This window comes from Pseudophryne corroboree, chromosome 12 (assembly GCF_028390025.1).
Source record: "Pseudophryne corroboree isolate aPseCor3 chromosome 12, aPseCor3.hap2, whole genome shotgun sequence".
Classification (NCBI taxonomy): domain Eukaryota; kingdom Metazoa; phylum Chordata; class Amphibia; order Anura; family Myobatrachidae; genus Pseudophryne; species Pseudophryne corroboree.
In genome coordinates this window covers 1,587,195-1,603,150 of record NC_086455.1, presented here as the reverse complement: position 1 = coordinate 1,603,150, position 15,956 = coordinate 1,587,195, and the positions used below count along the sequence as shown (strand labels likewise).

Below are 15,956 nucleotides of genomic sequence, written 5' to 3'. Positions count from 1 at the left end.
AAGGTGTGAGGTGAGTGTAGGGGGGGATGCAGGGTGAGTGTATGTATAGGGAAGGTATGAGGCGAGTGTAGCGGGAAGGCGAGAGGTGAGTGTAGGGAGTAGGTGTGAGCTGAGGAATGCAGTGCTGTGTGAGGTGAGTGTAGTGAGGGATGCTGTGTGAGGTGAGTGAGGGATGCAGTGCTATGTGAGGTGAGTGGAGTGAGGGATGCAGTGCTGTGTGAGGTGAGTGTAGGGGGGAATGCAGTGCTGTGTGAGGTGAGTGTAGGGGGGAATGCAGTGCTGTGTGAGGTGAGTGTAGTAAGGAATGCAGTGCTGTGTGAGGTGAGTGTAGTGAGGAATGCAGTGCTGTGCAAGGTGAGTGTAGTGAGGAATGCAGTGCTGTGTGAGGTGAGTGTAGGGGGGAATGCAGTGCTGTGTGAGTGGAGTGAGGAATGCAGTGCTGTGTGAGTGATACAGTGCTGTGTGAGGTGAGTGGAGAGGGATGCAGTGCTGTGTGAGGTGAGTATAGTGAGGAATGCAGTGGTGTGTAGTGAGGATGCAGTGCTGTGTGAGGTGAGTGCAGGGGGAATGCAGTGCTGTGTGAGGTGAGTGTAGTGAGGGATGCAGTGCTGTGTGAGGTGAGTGTAGTGAGGCATGCAGTGCTGTGTGAGGTGAGTGTAGTGAGGGATGCAGTGCTGTGTGAGGTGAGCGGAGTGAGGGATGCAGTGCTGTGTGAGGTGAGTGGAGTGAGGGATGCAGTGCGGTGTGAGGTAGTGTAGTGAGGGATGCAGTGCTGTGTGAGGTGAGTGTAGTGAGGGATGCAGTGCTGTGTGAGGTGAGTGGAGTGAGGGATGCAGTGCTGTGTGAGGTGAGTGTAGTGAGGGATGCAGTGCTGTGTGAGGTGAGTGTAGTGAGGGATGCAGTGCTGTGTGAGGTGAGTGTAGTGAGGGATGCAGTGTTGTGTGAGGTGAGTGTAGTGAGGGATGCAGTGCTGTGTGAAGTGAGGGATGCAGTGCTGTGTGAGGTGAGTGTAGTGAGGGATGCAGTGCTGTGTGAGGTGAGTGTAGTGAGGGATGCAGTGCTGTGGGAGGTGAGTGTAGTGAGGGATGCAGTGCTGTGTGAGGTGAGTGTAGTGAGGGATGCAGTGCTGTGCGAGAGATGCAGTGCTGTGTGAGGTGAGTTTAGTGAGGGATGCAGTGCTGTGTGAGGTGAGTGTAGTGAGGGATGCAGTGCTGTGTGAGGTGAGTGTAGTGAGGGATGCAGTGCTGTGTGAGGTGAGTGTAGTGAGGGATGCAGTGCTGTGTGAGTGTAGTGAGGGATGCAGTGCTGTGTGAGGTGGGTGTAGTGAGGGATGCAGTGTTGTGTGAAGTGAGTGTAGTGAGGGATGCAGTGCTGTGTGAGGTGAGTGTAGTGAGGGATGCAGTGCTGTGTGAGGTGAGTGTAGTGAGGGATGCAGTGCTGTGTGAGGTGAGTGAGGGATGCAGTGTTGTGTGAAGTGAGTGTAGTGAGGGATGCAGTGCTGTGTGAGGTGAGTGTAGTGAGGGATGCAGTGCTGTGTGAGGTGAGTGTAGTGAGGGATGCAGTGCTGTGTGAGGTGAGTGTAGTGAGGGATGCAGTGCTGTGTGAGGTGAGTGGAGTGAGGGATGCAGTGCTGTGTGAGTGTAGTGAGGGATGCAGTGCTGTGTGAGGTGAGTGTAGTGAGGGATGCAGTGCTGTGTGAGGTGAGTGTAGTGAGGGATGCAGTGCTGTGTGAGGTGAGTGAGGGATGCAGTGCTGTGTGAGGTGAGGTGAGTGAGGGATGTGGGATGAGGATGGCGGGAAGAGCTATCTCGGTCTCTCGCATCACTCGGTCCCCTGTGCGCGCTCCCGCCTGTCAGTCAGAGGCTGTCGGGGGCGGGTCTGGCGGTGTGTAGGCGTGGCGGCGGGGGTGCGAGCGGCGCGCTCCCGTGCAGTTGGTGGCAGTGCGCTGCTCGGTGCAGTACTAGGATGGCTGCGATATGTCTGCTTCTTCCTCTCCTCTCCCTGCTCCCCGGGACCGGAGCCAACCGGCATGCCGTGCACTGGAACAGCTCCAACTACCAGTGAGTGCGGGGGGGATGCTCTGCAGGGTGCTGCTTGTGGTGGGGGGATGCATTAAGTGTCTACTTGTGGTAAGGTGCTGCGTGCAGTGGTGGGGGGGCAACATGGCCAGGGGGCTGTATATAGTGGGGGCTTCTCATGGCCAGGGGTATGTACAGTAGGGGCTGTGTGTAGTGGGGGGCTGCACTGGCAGGGGTCTGTGTAATGGGCTGTGTGTAGTGGGGGGCTGTGTGTAGTGGGGGGCTGTGTGTAGTGGGGGGCTGCACTGGCAGGGGGCTGTGTAATGGGCTGTGTGTAGTGGGGGGCTGTGTGTAGTGGGGAGCTGCACTGGAAGGGGGCTACGTGTAATGGGGGGCTGCACTTGCAGGGGGTTGTGTGTAATGGGGGGGCTGCACTTACAGGGGGTTGTGTGTAATGGGGGGGCTGCACTTGCAGGGGGTTGTGTGTAATGGGGGGGCTGCACTGGCAGGGGGCTGTGTGTAGTGGGGGGCTGCACTGGCAGGGGGCTGTGTGTAGTGGGGGGCTGTGTGTAGTGGGGGGCTGTGTAGTGGGGGGCTGCACTGGCAGGGGGCTGTGTGTAGTGGGGGGCTGCACTGGCAGGGGGCTGTGTGTAGTGGGGGGCTGCACTGGCAGGGGGCTGTGTGTAGTGGGGGGCTGCACTGGCAGGGGGCTGCACTGGCAGGGGGCTGTGTGTAGTGGGGGGCTGCACTGGCAGGGGGCTGTGTGTAGTGGGGGGCTGCACTGGCAGGGGGCTGTGTGTAGTGGGGGGCTGCACTGGCAGGGGGCTGTGTGTAGTGGGGGGCTGCACTGGCAGGGGGCTGTGTGTAGTGGGGGGCTGCACTGGCAGGGGGCTGTGTGTAGTGGGGGGCTGCACTGGCAGGGGGCTGTGTGTAGTGGGGGGCTGCACTGGCAGGGGGCTGTGTGTAGTGGGGGGCTGCACTGGCAGGGGGCTGTGTGTAGTGGGGGGCTGCACTGGCAGGGGGCTGTGTGTAGTGGGGGGCTGCACTGGCAGGGGGCTGTGTGTAGTGGGGCGCTGCACTGGCAGGGCCCTCCGTGTAGTGGGGGGAGCTATGAGTAGTAGGGGGCTGCATGTATTAGGGGGTCTCTGCATGTTGAGAGGGGCTGCATGTAGTAGGTGTGCTATGTGTAGTGGGGGGCTTCATGTTGTAGAGAGGGTCTATGTGTAGTGGGGGGCTGCACTGGCAGGGCTCTGCGTGTAGTGGGGGTCTGCGTGTAGTGGGGGTCTGCACTGGCAGGGCTCTGCGTGTAGTGGGGGTCTGCACTGGCAGGGCTCTGCGTGTAGTGGGGGCTCTGGCAGGATGTGAGGAAGCAGCAGGGAAGTGTGTGTGGAATATTGCAGAGCACTATGCTGACTGCGGAGTATGGTGTGCTGTGTGTGTGGTTACCGGGCAGGACACACTCAGGAGTGTGATACACTTGTGTTTGGGGTAAGGAGTGTCCTGTACGGGGGTCTGTGGGCAGGGGGTACACACAGGGTCCTGGGATTGTGCTGGATGTGATGTATACTGCAGTGTGGTTATTATACAGGACATATGTGTATATAATGGTCTGCTTCCCCCTGGTGTGTCCTGTGATTCTGCTTACACACACATTTACACTAGTGTACAGATTGTGTTTGTGCATAAGTTGTGGTGTTTCTGTTCACACACTTGTGTACTGCTGACCGTGTGTGTGGCGGGGTGCTGGCTGTAACACGCGTGTACAAGTCGCACAGCCCTACATCTGTTGGGTGGGTGCGCGCAGATCCTGGGTATGTAACATGCGTCTGTGCCCGTCTCGCTGTATGTACATGTGTCTCTTGCGTGTGAGAGGTCATACATACATTGTATGTGCCCCATGATTGTGGTGACCCGTCGGCGATTGCCTGAGGGCACAGTGTGTGTGGCAGCTCGGTGTGAGCCCACACAAACACCACACATGTCACATTAATCTCTGCGCTCCCGACCTTTCTCTGTTTTATCTGAAGAGGCATCGCAAGGAGGCGTGCAGATAAATCACCTCCCCGCCAGGCCCAGCGCAGAGCAATCGCCTTGCTTATTAATTAGATATCACAATTTAATGTTGGGCAGCTGCACAGCGTGAACGCGGAGCCCACAGAACATCTGCACCTCCCGCCACTGCGTCTTCCATCATCCCCGCTTTCTGGGTAATAATCAGAGGTCTAGGTGCATCTGTATGACACACATATGTTCCCTCTCACCGTCATACGGTGTTCTGTGCCGTAATCCGCTACCTGTCCCCTACTGTATGACACACGCATGTTCCCCCTCACCGTCATCAGGTGTTCTGTGCCGTAATCCGCTACCTGTCCCCTACTGTATGACACACGTATGTTCCCTCTCACCGTCATCAGGTGTTCTGTGCCGTAATCCTCTACCTGGCCCCTACTGTATGACACACATATGTTCCCTCTCACCGTCATCCGGTGTTCTGTGCCGTAATCCGCTACCTGTCCCCTACTGTATGACACACGCATGTTCCCCCTCACCGTCATCCAGTGCTCTGTGCCGTAATCCTCTACCTGGCCCCTACTGTATGACACACGCATGTTCCCCCTCACCGTCATCCGGTGCTCTGTGCCGTAAGCCTCTACCTGTCCCCTACTGTATGACACACGCATGTTCCCTCTCACCGTCATCAGGTGTTCTGTGCCGTAATCCTCTACCTGGCCCCTACTGTATGACACACATATGTCCCCCCCGCCCCCCCCCCCCCCCCCCGTCAGGTGCTCTGTGCCGTAATCCTCTACCTGTCCCCTACTGTATGACACACGCATGTTCCCCCTCACCGTCATCATGTGTTCTGTGCCGTAATCCTCTACCTGGCCCCTACTGTATGACACACATATGCCCCCCCCCCCCCCCCCCCCCCCACCGTCATCAGGTGCTCCGTGCCGTAATCCTCTACCTGTCCCCTACTGTATGACACACGCATGTTCCCTCTCACCGTCATCAGGTGTTCTGTGCCGTAATCCTCTACCTGGCCCCTACTGTATGACACACATATGTCCCCCCCGCCCCCCCCCCCCCCCCCCGTCAGGTGCTCTGTGCCGTAATCCTCTACCTGTCCCCTACTGTATGACACACGCATGTTCCCCCTCACCGTCATCATGTGTTCTGTGCCGTAATCCTCTACCTGGCCCCTACTGTATGACACACATATCCCCCCCCCCCCCCCACTGTCATCAGGTGCTCTGTGCTGTAATCCACTACCTGTCCCGTACTGTATGACACACACATGTTCCTCCCCCACCGTCATCAGGTGTTCTGTGCCATAATCTGCTACCTGGTACCTACTGTATGACACATGCATGTTCCCCCTCACCGTCATCAGGTGTTCTGTGCCGTAATCCTCTACCTGTCCCCTACTGTATGATACACGCATGTTCCTACCCCACCGTCATCAGGTGTTCTGTGCCGTAATCCCCTGCCTGGCCCCTACTGTATGACACACGCATGTTCCCCCCTACCCCCCTCCGTCATCAGGTGCTCTGTGCCGTAATCCATTACCTGTCCCCTACTGTATGACACACACATGTTCCTCCCCCACCGTCATCAGGTGTTCTGTGCCGTAATCCACTACCTGTCCCCTACTGTATGACACACGCATGTTCCCCCTCACCGTCATCAGGTGTTCTGTGCCGTAATCCTCTACCTGTCCCCTACTGTATGACACACGCATGTTCCTCCCCCACCGTCATCAGGTGTTCTGTGCCATAATCTGGTACCTACTGTATGACACACGCATGTCCCCCCCGCAACCCCCCCCCCCCACCGTCATCAGGTGCTCTGTGTCGTAATCCACTACCTGTCCCCTACTGTATGAGACACACACATGTTCCTCCCCCACCGTCATCAGGGGTACTGTGCCGTAATCCTCTACCCGACCCACACTGTATGACTTACGCATATTCACCCCCCACCGTCATCAGGTGTACAGTGCCATAATCCTCTACCTGTCTCCTATTGTATGGCACACACACACATGCGCCCCCCACCACACACACACTTGTCGCTATCAGGTGTTCCATTATCCTCTACCTGTCCCCAACTGTATGACACACGTGTTTGCCCTCGTCGTTATTGGATGTTCTGTGCCGTAATTCTCTACCTGTCCCCTACTGTATGACACGCATGTTCTCCATCATCGTTATTGGGTGTTCTGTGCCATAATCCTCCACCTGTCCCCTACTGTATGACACACGTGTCCCCACCTTGTCGTTATTAAATGTTCAGTGCTATAATTCTCTACCTATCTCCTATTGTATGACACACATATGTTCCTCCTCGTCGTTATCGGGTGTTCCGTGCCGTAATTATCTACCTGTCACTTTCTGTATGACCAGTAATGACTTGCTGGTTCATTATTATTACAGGTGATTCCTGGTAACGGGGAACCTCATATGTGCTGGTCTGTGTTGGGGTATATCTGTGTTATGGGGCGTCTGCGAGGACGGGGCGACACTGCGCTCTCATGCTACCAGTCACCCGGGTCTATGATAACGGGGAACCTCATATGTGCTGGTCTGTGTTGTGGTATATCTGTGTTATGGGGTGTCTGTGAGGACGGGGCGAGTCTCCTGCCAGTCACCCGGGTCTGTGATAACGGGGAACCTCATATGTGCTGGTCTGTGTTGGGGTATATTTGTGTTATTGGGCGTCTGCGAGGACGGGGCGAGTCTCCTGCCAGTCACCCGGTTCTGTGATAACGGGGAACCTCATATGTGCTGGTCTGTGTTGGGGTATATCTGTGTTATGGGGTGTCTGTGAGGACGGGGCGAGTCTCCTGCCAGTCACCCGGGTCTGTGATAACGGGGAACCTCATATGTGCTGGTCTGTGTTGGGGTATATTTGTGTTATTGGGCGTCTGCGAGGACGGGGCGAGTCTCCTGCCAGTCACCCGGGTCTGTGATAACGGGGAACCTCATATGTGCTGGTCTGTGTTGGGGTATATCTGTGTTATGGGGTGTCTGTGAGGACGGGGCGAGTCTCCTGCCAGTCACCCGGGTCTGTGATAACGGGGAACCTCATATGTGCTGGTCTGTGTTGGGGTATATTTGTGTTATTGGGCGTCTGCGAGGACGGGGCGAGTCTCCTGCCAGTCACCCGGGTCTGTGATAACGGGGAACCTCATATGTGCTGGTCTGTGTTGGGGTATAACAGTGTGTTACGGGGCGTCTGCGAGGACGGGGCGAGTCTCCTGCCAGTCACCCGGGCCTGTGATAACGTTGATGTAAATTCCATATAAATCTCCAGCGTGCCCCGACCAGTAATCGGGAGTGTTTGTGGTTTTCCTGGTGACGACAGAAGCCGCAGGGTGTTGGTATGTGGAGGGGATGGGGGAATTGGGAAATGTAACTTGTGCAGTTCTAGTCCAGCCTGTTCTTCAGCATCCAGACGTTGGCGCCTCCTGCTGGTGCGGTTTTCTGCACGCGGTGCCCATCAGATGGGAGTTTATGGCCGGTGGGTTCCGCGCCTGTGTATGTGGGGCGATGACGGCTCAGACTACATGCAGCTTACACGGCGTCACTGGTTCTACCCTCCGGAGACACACCTGTCGGGTAAGCAGATGTTTGTTACGCTTCCTGGTGCTGCAGAGCAGAGGGTGTGTAATTGGGGCGATATACGCGCCCTTTCCTGTAAAACACTGACTGAAATGTGACAATTATTCCCATTGATGGTTTCCTTAGCCTGCGTTTGGCATCTGTGGCGCTGGCGTGTGCCTGTAACACTCACCGTATCTCTCCCGATATGCTCTGCGCCCATGGAGTGGCCGCCGCAGGACTTCAGAGAACGTCTTGTAAATGCAATCTGGTTTTTGAGTGGGTATTTCAGTAGGAGCAGGTTATATGGAGCGATGTGCCGAGCGTACGTTCTCCTTCCCAGGGAGCTGATTGCGGGCGGCTCACCCTCACTCTGAGCGTGGCGACAACCCGTTCACCCATAATGTACAGACGTGGCGGAGGTGAGGCGCAGCAGACATTGGCGCTGTGATGAGGGATCCGGGTCACGTGATGCAGCACATGTACCTTACACCCCTGCTCTGAGCGTGGAAGGGCGTGCGATTGGTGTTCCCCGTCGATAGTTATCATTTTCCTCAGTGGCAGTGACGTGGGCAGCAGGAGTACCCAGGAGGACGGATATCAGTCATAAATTCATTTGCGCACAACGGGGTATATGCAATTAGCGGCGAATCGCGGCAATTTTTCGGCCGTTTTTTAATTCGACACAATTCGACCGTCTAATTTCGGCAAGTGGGTGCCGAAATTGACCATATTCAATGAAAAACGGATTCGATAGTCCCGCTGACGAAAAACGGCCGATTTGACGGATTTTGTTCCAATTTTTTAAAAACGGGGAAAAAAATTGCGTGGGGTCCCCCCTCCAAAGCTTAACCAGCCTCGGGCTCTTCGAGCCGTTCCTGGTTCTAAAAATCCGGGGGGAAAAATGTCATGGGATCCCCCGTATTTTTAAAACCAGCACCGGGCTCTGCGCCTGGTGCAAAAAATACGGGGGACGAAAAGAGTAGGGGTCCCCCGTATTTTTTTACACCAGCATCGGGCTCCACTAGCTGGACAGATAATGCCACAGCCGGGGGTCACTTTTATACAGCGGCCGTGGCATTAAATATCCAACTAGTCACCCCTGGCCGGGGTACCCTGGGGGAGTGGGGACCCCTTCAATCAAGGGGTCCCCCCCCCAGCCACCCAAGGGCCAGGGGTGAAGCCCGAGGCTGTCCCCCCCCATCCAAGGGCTGCGGATGGGGGGCTGATAGCCTTTGGAAAAATGAAAGAATATTGTTTTTTCCAGCAGTACTACAAGTCCCAGCAAGCCTCCCCTGCAAGCTGGTACTTGGAGAACCACAAGTACCAGCATGCGGGAGAAAAACGGGCCCGCTGGTACCTGTAGTTCTACTGGAAAAAAAATACCCAAATAAAAACAGGAGACACACACCGTGAAAGTAAAACTTTATTTCATACATGCCGACACATACATACTTACCTATGTTGACCCGCCGACTGCCACGCCCCCCTCGTCACTGAAGAATCCGGGGTACCTGTGAAAAAAATTATACTCACCTCAATCCAGTGTCCAGGTTATAATCCACGTACTTGGCAAAAAAAAAAAAAACGAACACCCGAACCAAACGGACTGAAAGGGGTCCCATGTTTACACATGGGACCCCTTTCCACGAATGCCGGGACCCCACGTGACTGCTGTCACAGAAGGTCCCTTCAGCCAATCAGGAAGCGCTACTTCGTGGCACTCACCTGATTGGCTGTATGCGCGTCTGCTGTCAGACAGCGCATCGCACAGCTCCCTCCATTAGTTTCAATGGTGGGAACTTTGCGGGTAGCGGTGGGGTTACCCGCGGTCAGCCGCTGACCGCGGGTGACCTCACCGCTGATGCAAAGTTCCCACCATTGAATATAATGGAGAGGCTTTGCGATGCGCTGTCTGACAGCAGACGCGCATACAGCCAATCAGCAGAGTGCCAGGACGTTGCGCTCGCTGATTGGCTGAAGAGACCTTTCTGTGACAGCAGTCACGGTGGGGTCTCTGCATTCGTGGAAAGGGGTCCCATGTGTAAATATGGGACCCCTTTCAGTCCGTTTGGTTCGGGTGTTCGTTTTTTTTTTTTTTGTGCCAAGTACGTGGATTATAACCTGGACACTGGATCAGGTGAGTATAATTTTATTCACAGGTACCCCGGATTCTACTTGGACAAGTGGACCGAACGTCGTGTCAACATAGGTAAGTATGTGAGTGTCGGCAGGTGTGAAATAAAGTTGTACTTTCAAGGTGTGCGTGTCCTGTTTTTATTTGGGTATTTTTTTTCCAGTAGAACTACATGTACCAGCGGGCCCGTTTTTCTCCCGCATGCTGGTACTTGTGGTTCTCCAAGTACCAGCTTGCGGGGGAGGCTTGCTGGGACTTGTAGTACTACTGGAAAAAACAATATTCTTACACTTTTCTCAAGGCTATCAGCCCCCCATCCGCAGCCCTTGGATGGGGGGACAGCCTCGGGCTTCACCCCTGGCCCTTGGGTGGCTGGGGGGGACGACCCCTTGATTGAAGGGGTCCCCACTCCCCCAGGGTACCCCGGCCAGGGGTGACTAGTTGGGTATTTAATGCCACGGCCGCAGGGCGCTGTATAAAAGTGACCCCCGGCTGTGGCATTATCTGTCCAGCTAGTGGAGCCCGATGCTGGTGTAAAAAATACGGGGGACCCCTACTCTTTTTGTCCCCCGTATTTTTTGCACCAGGCGCAGAGCCCGGTGCTGGTTTTAAAAATACGGGGGATCCCCTGTCATTCCCCCCCCCCCCCGGATTTTTAGAACCAGGACCGGCTCGAAGATCCCGAGGCTGGTTATGCTTTGGAGGGGGGACCCCACGCCATTTTTTTCGGGATTTTACCATTCCATAAAAAAAAAACAAAAAAAAAAAAACATTTTTTAAAATATATAAATAATATTTGTGCCTCCAAAATAGACAAACCAAGTACCTAATCCCTTCTAATATAAATAGATATGCTATTACCAATAAAAAAAACACCAAAAAAAACATGTTTTAATTTTTTTTTATTCGATTCCCCCACCAAAGTGTGGCGGATTGAAAATGACGAATTTACTGTCTAAAAGCACTGTTGTCGAATTTCCAAACTTCAATTGAATATACTTTTGGCGAATTGCTGCATTTGTACCATTGCAGAAATGTTGAATTTGACAAATGTCGAATTTCAAAAAGTCGAATTTTGAAAGTCCGTTTTTTTGCCGGAAAGTACTGAATTGCATTGTCGATTTTTTTTTTTTTTTGGCGAAAAAGTCCCCTTTTTCGACAATTTCGGGAATTCGACCGCAATTGCATATACCCCAATGTATTACATGCGTTATCAGTAATTGTATTACGACAATGGTGGCTGAAATAAATCCTGGGGCAGATGCCGGATACCAGCAACTTCACCCTCACACCAAGAATCTACGCTGCTTGTTTTTGTTAATTTTACATTTTTATTTTTTTTTAAATAAAAATTAAAAAAATATTTATTTTAATGTCCCTGCCATAGAGTGTTGCTCAGGACTAGCGAGACGTTACTGCCGTCACTAGTATGACAGGGAGGTCTTATCGTTGCGTGCAGTGAAGGGGTTAATGTCTCGGCAGACGTATGTGGGATTAGGGATGGAAGTGGATTCTCCTGCACCTGGGTAATTTGTACAAAAGCTCCGACCCAGGGAAGCCGGGAAGACACTCGGAAACCCCCCCAAGTATGTCCACCGGGGGGTGCACTTCTGTTGATTGCTGCTGGTGGCACCTCATTCTGTCTTGGTAGGGAATAAACGATCGGAAAGGGGAGTACTGTGACACGTACGGCGTTAATGAGCGCACAGCCTGTAACATAAACCTGGTTGTGGAGGGAGTTTGGCTGATACCTCCTTTCCAAACGTGGCCTTCGGGAGCCGTGGCTGGATAAACCACAAGCTGCGTGACTTCCATGGTGATACAGGTTGAGTATCCCTTATCCAAAATGCTTGGGACCAGAGGAATTTTGGATATCGGATTTTTCTGTATTTTGGAATAATTGCATACCATAACGAGATATTATGGTGACGGGACCTAAATCTAAGCACAGAATGCATTTATGTTTCATATACACCTTATACACACAGCCTGAAGGTCATTTTAGCCAATATTTTTTATAACTTTGTGCATTAAACAAAGTGTGTCTACATTCACACAATTAATTTATGTTTCATATACACCTTATACACACAGTCTGAAGTTCATTTAATACAATATTTTTAATAACTTTGAGTATTAAACAAAGTTTGTGTACACTGAGCCATCAAAAAACAAAGGTTTCACTATCTCAGTCTCACTCAAAAAAGTCCGTATTTCGGAATATTCCGTATTTCGGAATATTTGGATATGGGATACTCAACCTGTAGCAGGATGTTAGGACGTTGCTTTATGTAAGTAGCCGTGTCTTGTGAACATGAATTATGTTCTATTACAGTAACGACCTGAGGATTGTATGTACATTCCCCTGCGTCTGATTACAAGTCATGGCGGCTCGTCACGTGAGAATAAGCCCACGCGTATGTTCCGCCGGTGAGCTCTGGTTGCCGCCAGTGCAGAAGCCGCACTGTTCTGTTTGTTGGAGTGGATTGGCAGCGGTGCGCTTCCCGCCGCCGTGCGACTGCTGCCTCCCGCCGCCGTGCGACTGCTGCCTCCCGCCGCCGTGCGACTGCTGCCTCCCGCCGCCGTGCGACTGCTGCCTCCCGCCGCCGTGCGTCCGCCCCTTCAGGTCCCGTGTTCTGCTGATGTGATGTGTGACACCCTGTATCATCCCCGCCAGTCCATTCTCCCTATCTCAGGTGTTATGGTAGCCGGACGTCCCGCAGATAGAGTGTTGGCCGCTCAGGGTGCGGGTGGGCTGCCTGCTGCCGGTCACCCTGCGGCAGTGTTCGCAGTCGGCGTGGGTCCTGCCTGCAGCTATACTCTGGGGGGGATGTCTGAGCCAGGAGAACGCTGTGCCATTTGGGAGGGTGTTGTCACGTAGGTACTAGGTACAGGGTGTTTGTATTGTGTGCTATTGGCAACGGTTACTCAGACAGGTGCCCAGGGCGTTCTCGCCACCCGTGTTTCTGTATCCCAGGGAGCGTGTCATGGCTGCTGCGTTTCACATTTGCTGTGAGGGACATTAACTCCTAATTCTTCCGTCTCCTTCCCTGTACCTGTGGTCTACCCGTGGTTGTGCACTCACACGTGGATTGTGGCTAGGTGTGCCCTCTGCGTCTTAGTGTACGGGGGCCTTATTCAGGTTCAGCTGTAAGTTTGCAAAATCACAGATTGCTCTGTTATCGTCCGTCTGCGCTGCAATCGCATTTTGGGTGAGCCGGAAATTTGCAATTCTTCAGCTGTCGCATCTTGCCGGGTCGTGATCGCAGGCTGATTGACAGGTGGCAGGCGTACACATGGCGTTTGCGGGGAGTGGTTGAGAAAACGCAGGGGTGTTATGGCCGTATTCGGGGTGTGCATTTGACGTCGGCTGCGGGTCGTCTGCAGTCTCTGAGTATCTCTGGTGATGGTGCTAGAAGTCTTGCATCTGCAGAATGACATACGCAGCGGCGGTCGGCTTGTTCTGCGCTGGGCGGACATTAGACTATGCTGGGCGGCTCTCTGCTACAGTTGTAGAAGCTGAGTAAGGCCTTAGATTTGTGTATCCGGCCAATGCTTCTTATAATACCGTGGTGTAATGATACCTGGGGGTAAATTTACTAAGATGGGAGTTCTATTTAAAATGGGATGTTGCTAATAGCAACCAATCAGATTCTACTTCTCATTTATCTAGCACCTTCTAGAAGATAATACCTGGAATGTGATTGGTTGCTATGGACAACATCCCATCTTAAATAGAACTCCCATCTTAGTAAATTTACCCCCTGGTGCGTGGGCCGCACAGTCTGCTGAACACGACGCAGCGCTTCATTTGCGGGTGAGCGGACGTCTCTTGGTTGTGGTGTGACCATAATACTATATCCATATATCCAGCCGCAAACCAACGCAGTGATTCTTATTAATGTGACCCAGACCTTTATAGGGCCACACCGGGCCCTAGCTGGTGCTAGTCAGGACGCTGTAGAAGGGTTAATCCTGGATGATGGAGAGATCAGCCCTGCCCGGGTCGCCCCTGTCACCTGGGGGTGGGGGTCATTAGTAATAAAGTGGTCCCGGCCAGGCCAGGCGGAGATGCTATCTGCGGGCCCTGTAATTACATGCTGAGGAGTGAGGCTGATTGTGCAGGAGAGGAGATCTTATCAGTCCTCCGCTAGAAAGTAATTAGAGAGCGGCCTCTCGGGGAGTCCTGGCCTCTCCGTCCTCTGTGCTTTGTCCCGGCCTGATTGTGTTGTGTGAGACAGACTGACCTCCCCGGGGGCGACTTGTCGCATCTCTCTCATCACAGCGACCCGGCGACTCGCCCGTGTCTGGGAGAAGATTCTGCCCGCCGTTCTCACCTGTGCCCTACGTGAGCGCACGATACATTCAGCTTATTCCGTTCCTGTACACCAAGCGCTAAATGAGCAGGGGCGCGGGTGCATGACACACGAACCTCTGGCGTGGCCAGTAACGGAGATACTGGAGACACTTGCGTGACACATGGACCTCTGGCGTGGCCAGTAACGGAGATACCGGAGACGGGTGCATAACACACGGACCACTGGCGTGGCCAGTAACGGAGATACCGGAGACTGGTGCGTGACACACGGACCTCTGGCGTGGCCAGTAACAGAGATACCGGAGAAGGGTGTGTGACACACGGACCTCTGGCGTGGCCAGTAACGGAGATACCGGAGACGGGTGCATGACACACGAACCTCTGGCGTGGCCAGTAACTGAGATACCGGAGACGGGTGCGTGAAAACTAACCTCTGGCGTGGCCAGTAACGGAGATACCGGAGACGGGTGCGTGACACACGGACCTCTGGCGTGGCCAGTAACGGAGATACTGGAGACACGTGCGTGACACATGGACCTCTGGCGTGGTCAGTAACAGATACCGGAGACGGGTGCGTGACACACGGACCTCTGGCGTGGCCAGTAACGGAGATACCGGAGACGGGTGCGTGACACACGGACCTCTGGCGTGGCCAGTAACGGAGATACCGGAGACGGGTGCGTGACACACGGACCTCTGGCGTGGCCAGTAACGGAGATACCGGAGACGGGTGCGTGACACACGGACCTCTGGCGTGGCCAGTAACGGAGACTGGTGCGTGCCTGGTCACCGTGACACACCGGAGTATGTTAGTCGGATCCTTCTGAATGATGTGATGTCTGGGCCTCAGATTGGGGTTAGGGGAGCGATTGTTGCCCCTTGCTGGGGAAGTTCCTGATGCTGGTGTGTGTGTGTGTGTGTGTCTGTACATGGGCGGTTACTATTACAGGTGTAGCCATTGTGCGTCACTGGCTGTCATATAGTAGTGTGATCTCTCCCCCGGGTGATTGTGCCGCTGGTGTAATATGTTGCTATACGTGTGACTGCGCATATTTGTACCGGGACTCCTGGTGCTACAGATGTGATCATACTGCGATGCGGCATACAGCATGGCGTAACGGCTGTGGTTATCCGCAGCCGGCGATCGCTCCAATAATTCCATTAGGATGTAATGGAGCAATCGCTGGCTGCAAGTAGTCGCATCCCGGCATACCATGTGACAAGCCGCATCGCTACATCTCACCGTGTAACACCAGCCTGTGCACACTCTGCTAGATCTATACAAGTGAGTGCGCGCTCCTGTTGGTGGCCGTGCACTGTGTAGGTAAATACCAGCCTTGCACAACTCTCCGGCCTCTCGGTAGTGAGTGCGCGCTCCTGTTGGTGGCCGTGCACCATGTAGGTAAATACCAGCCTTGCACAACTCTCCGGCCTCTCGGTAGTGAGTGCGCGCTCCTGTTGGTGGCCGTGCACTGTGTAGGTAAATACCAGCCTTGCACAACTCCCCGGCCTCTCGGTAGTGAGTGCACGCTCCTTTTGGTGGCCGTGCACGTCTCTCTGGCCTCTCGGTAGTGAGTGCACGCTCCTGTTGGTGGCCGTGCACCATGTAGGTAAATACCAGCCTTGCACAACGCTCTGGCCTCTCGATAGTGAGTGCACGCTCCTGTTGGTGGCCGTGCACCGTGTAGGTAAATACCAGCCTTGCACAACTCCCCGGCCTCTCGGTAGTGAGTGCACGCTCCTTTTGGTGGCCGTGCACCGTGTAGGTAAATACCAGCCTTGCACAACTCCCCGGCCTCTCGGTAGTGAGTGCACGCTCCTTTTGGTGGCCGTGCACCGTGTAGGTAAACACCAGCCTTGCACAACTCTCTGGCCTCTCG

The 15,956-nt window shown here is 54.1% G+C and overlaps 1 protein-coding gene across 1 annotated transcript in view; it reads left to right on the top strand.

The window, feature by feature from the left end:
• Positions 1 to 1,877: 1,877 nt before the first annotated feature.
• Positions 1,878 to 15,956, top strand: part of EFNA3 (ephrin A3) — a 113,689-nt gene continuing 99,610 nt past the window's right edge. The window contains exon 1 of the mRNA XM_063946633.1: positions 1,878 to 2,060. Coding sequence (XP_063802703.1) covers positions 1,966 to 2,060 — 95 coding nt within the window. The 5' untranslated portion in view covers positions 1,878 to 1,965. The remainder of the gene's footprint in view (positions 2,061 to 15,956) is intronic.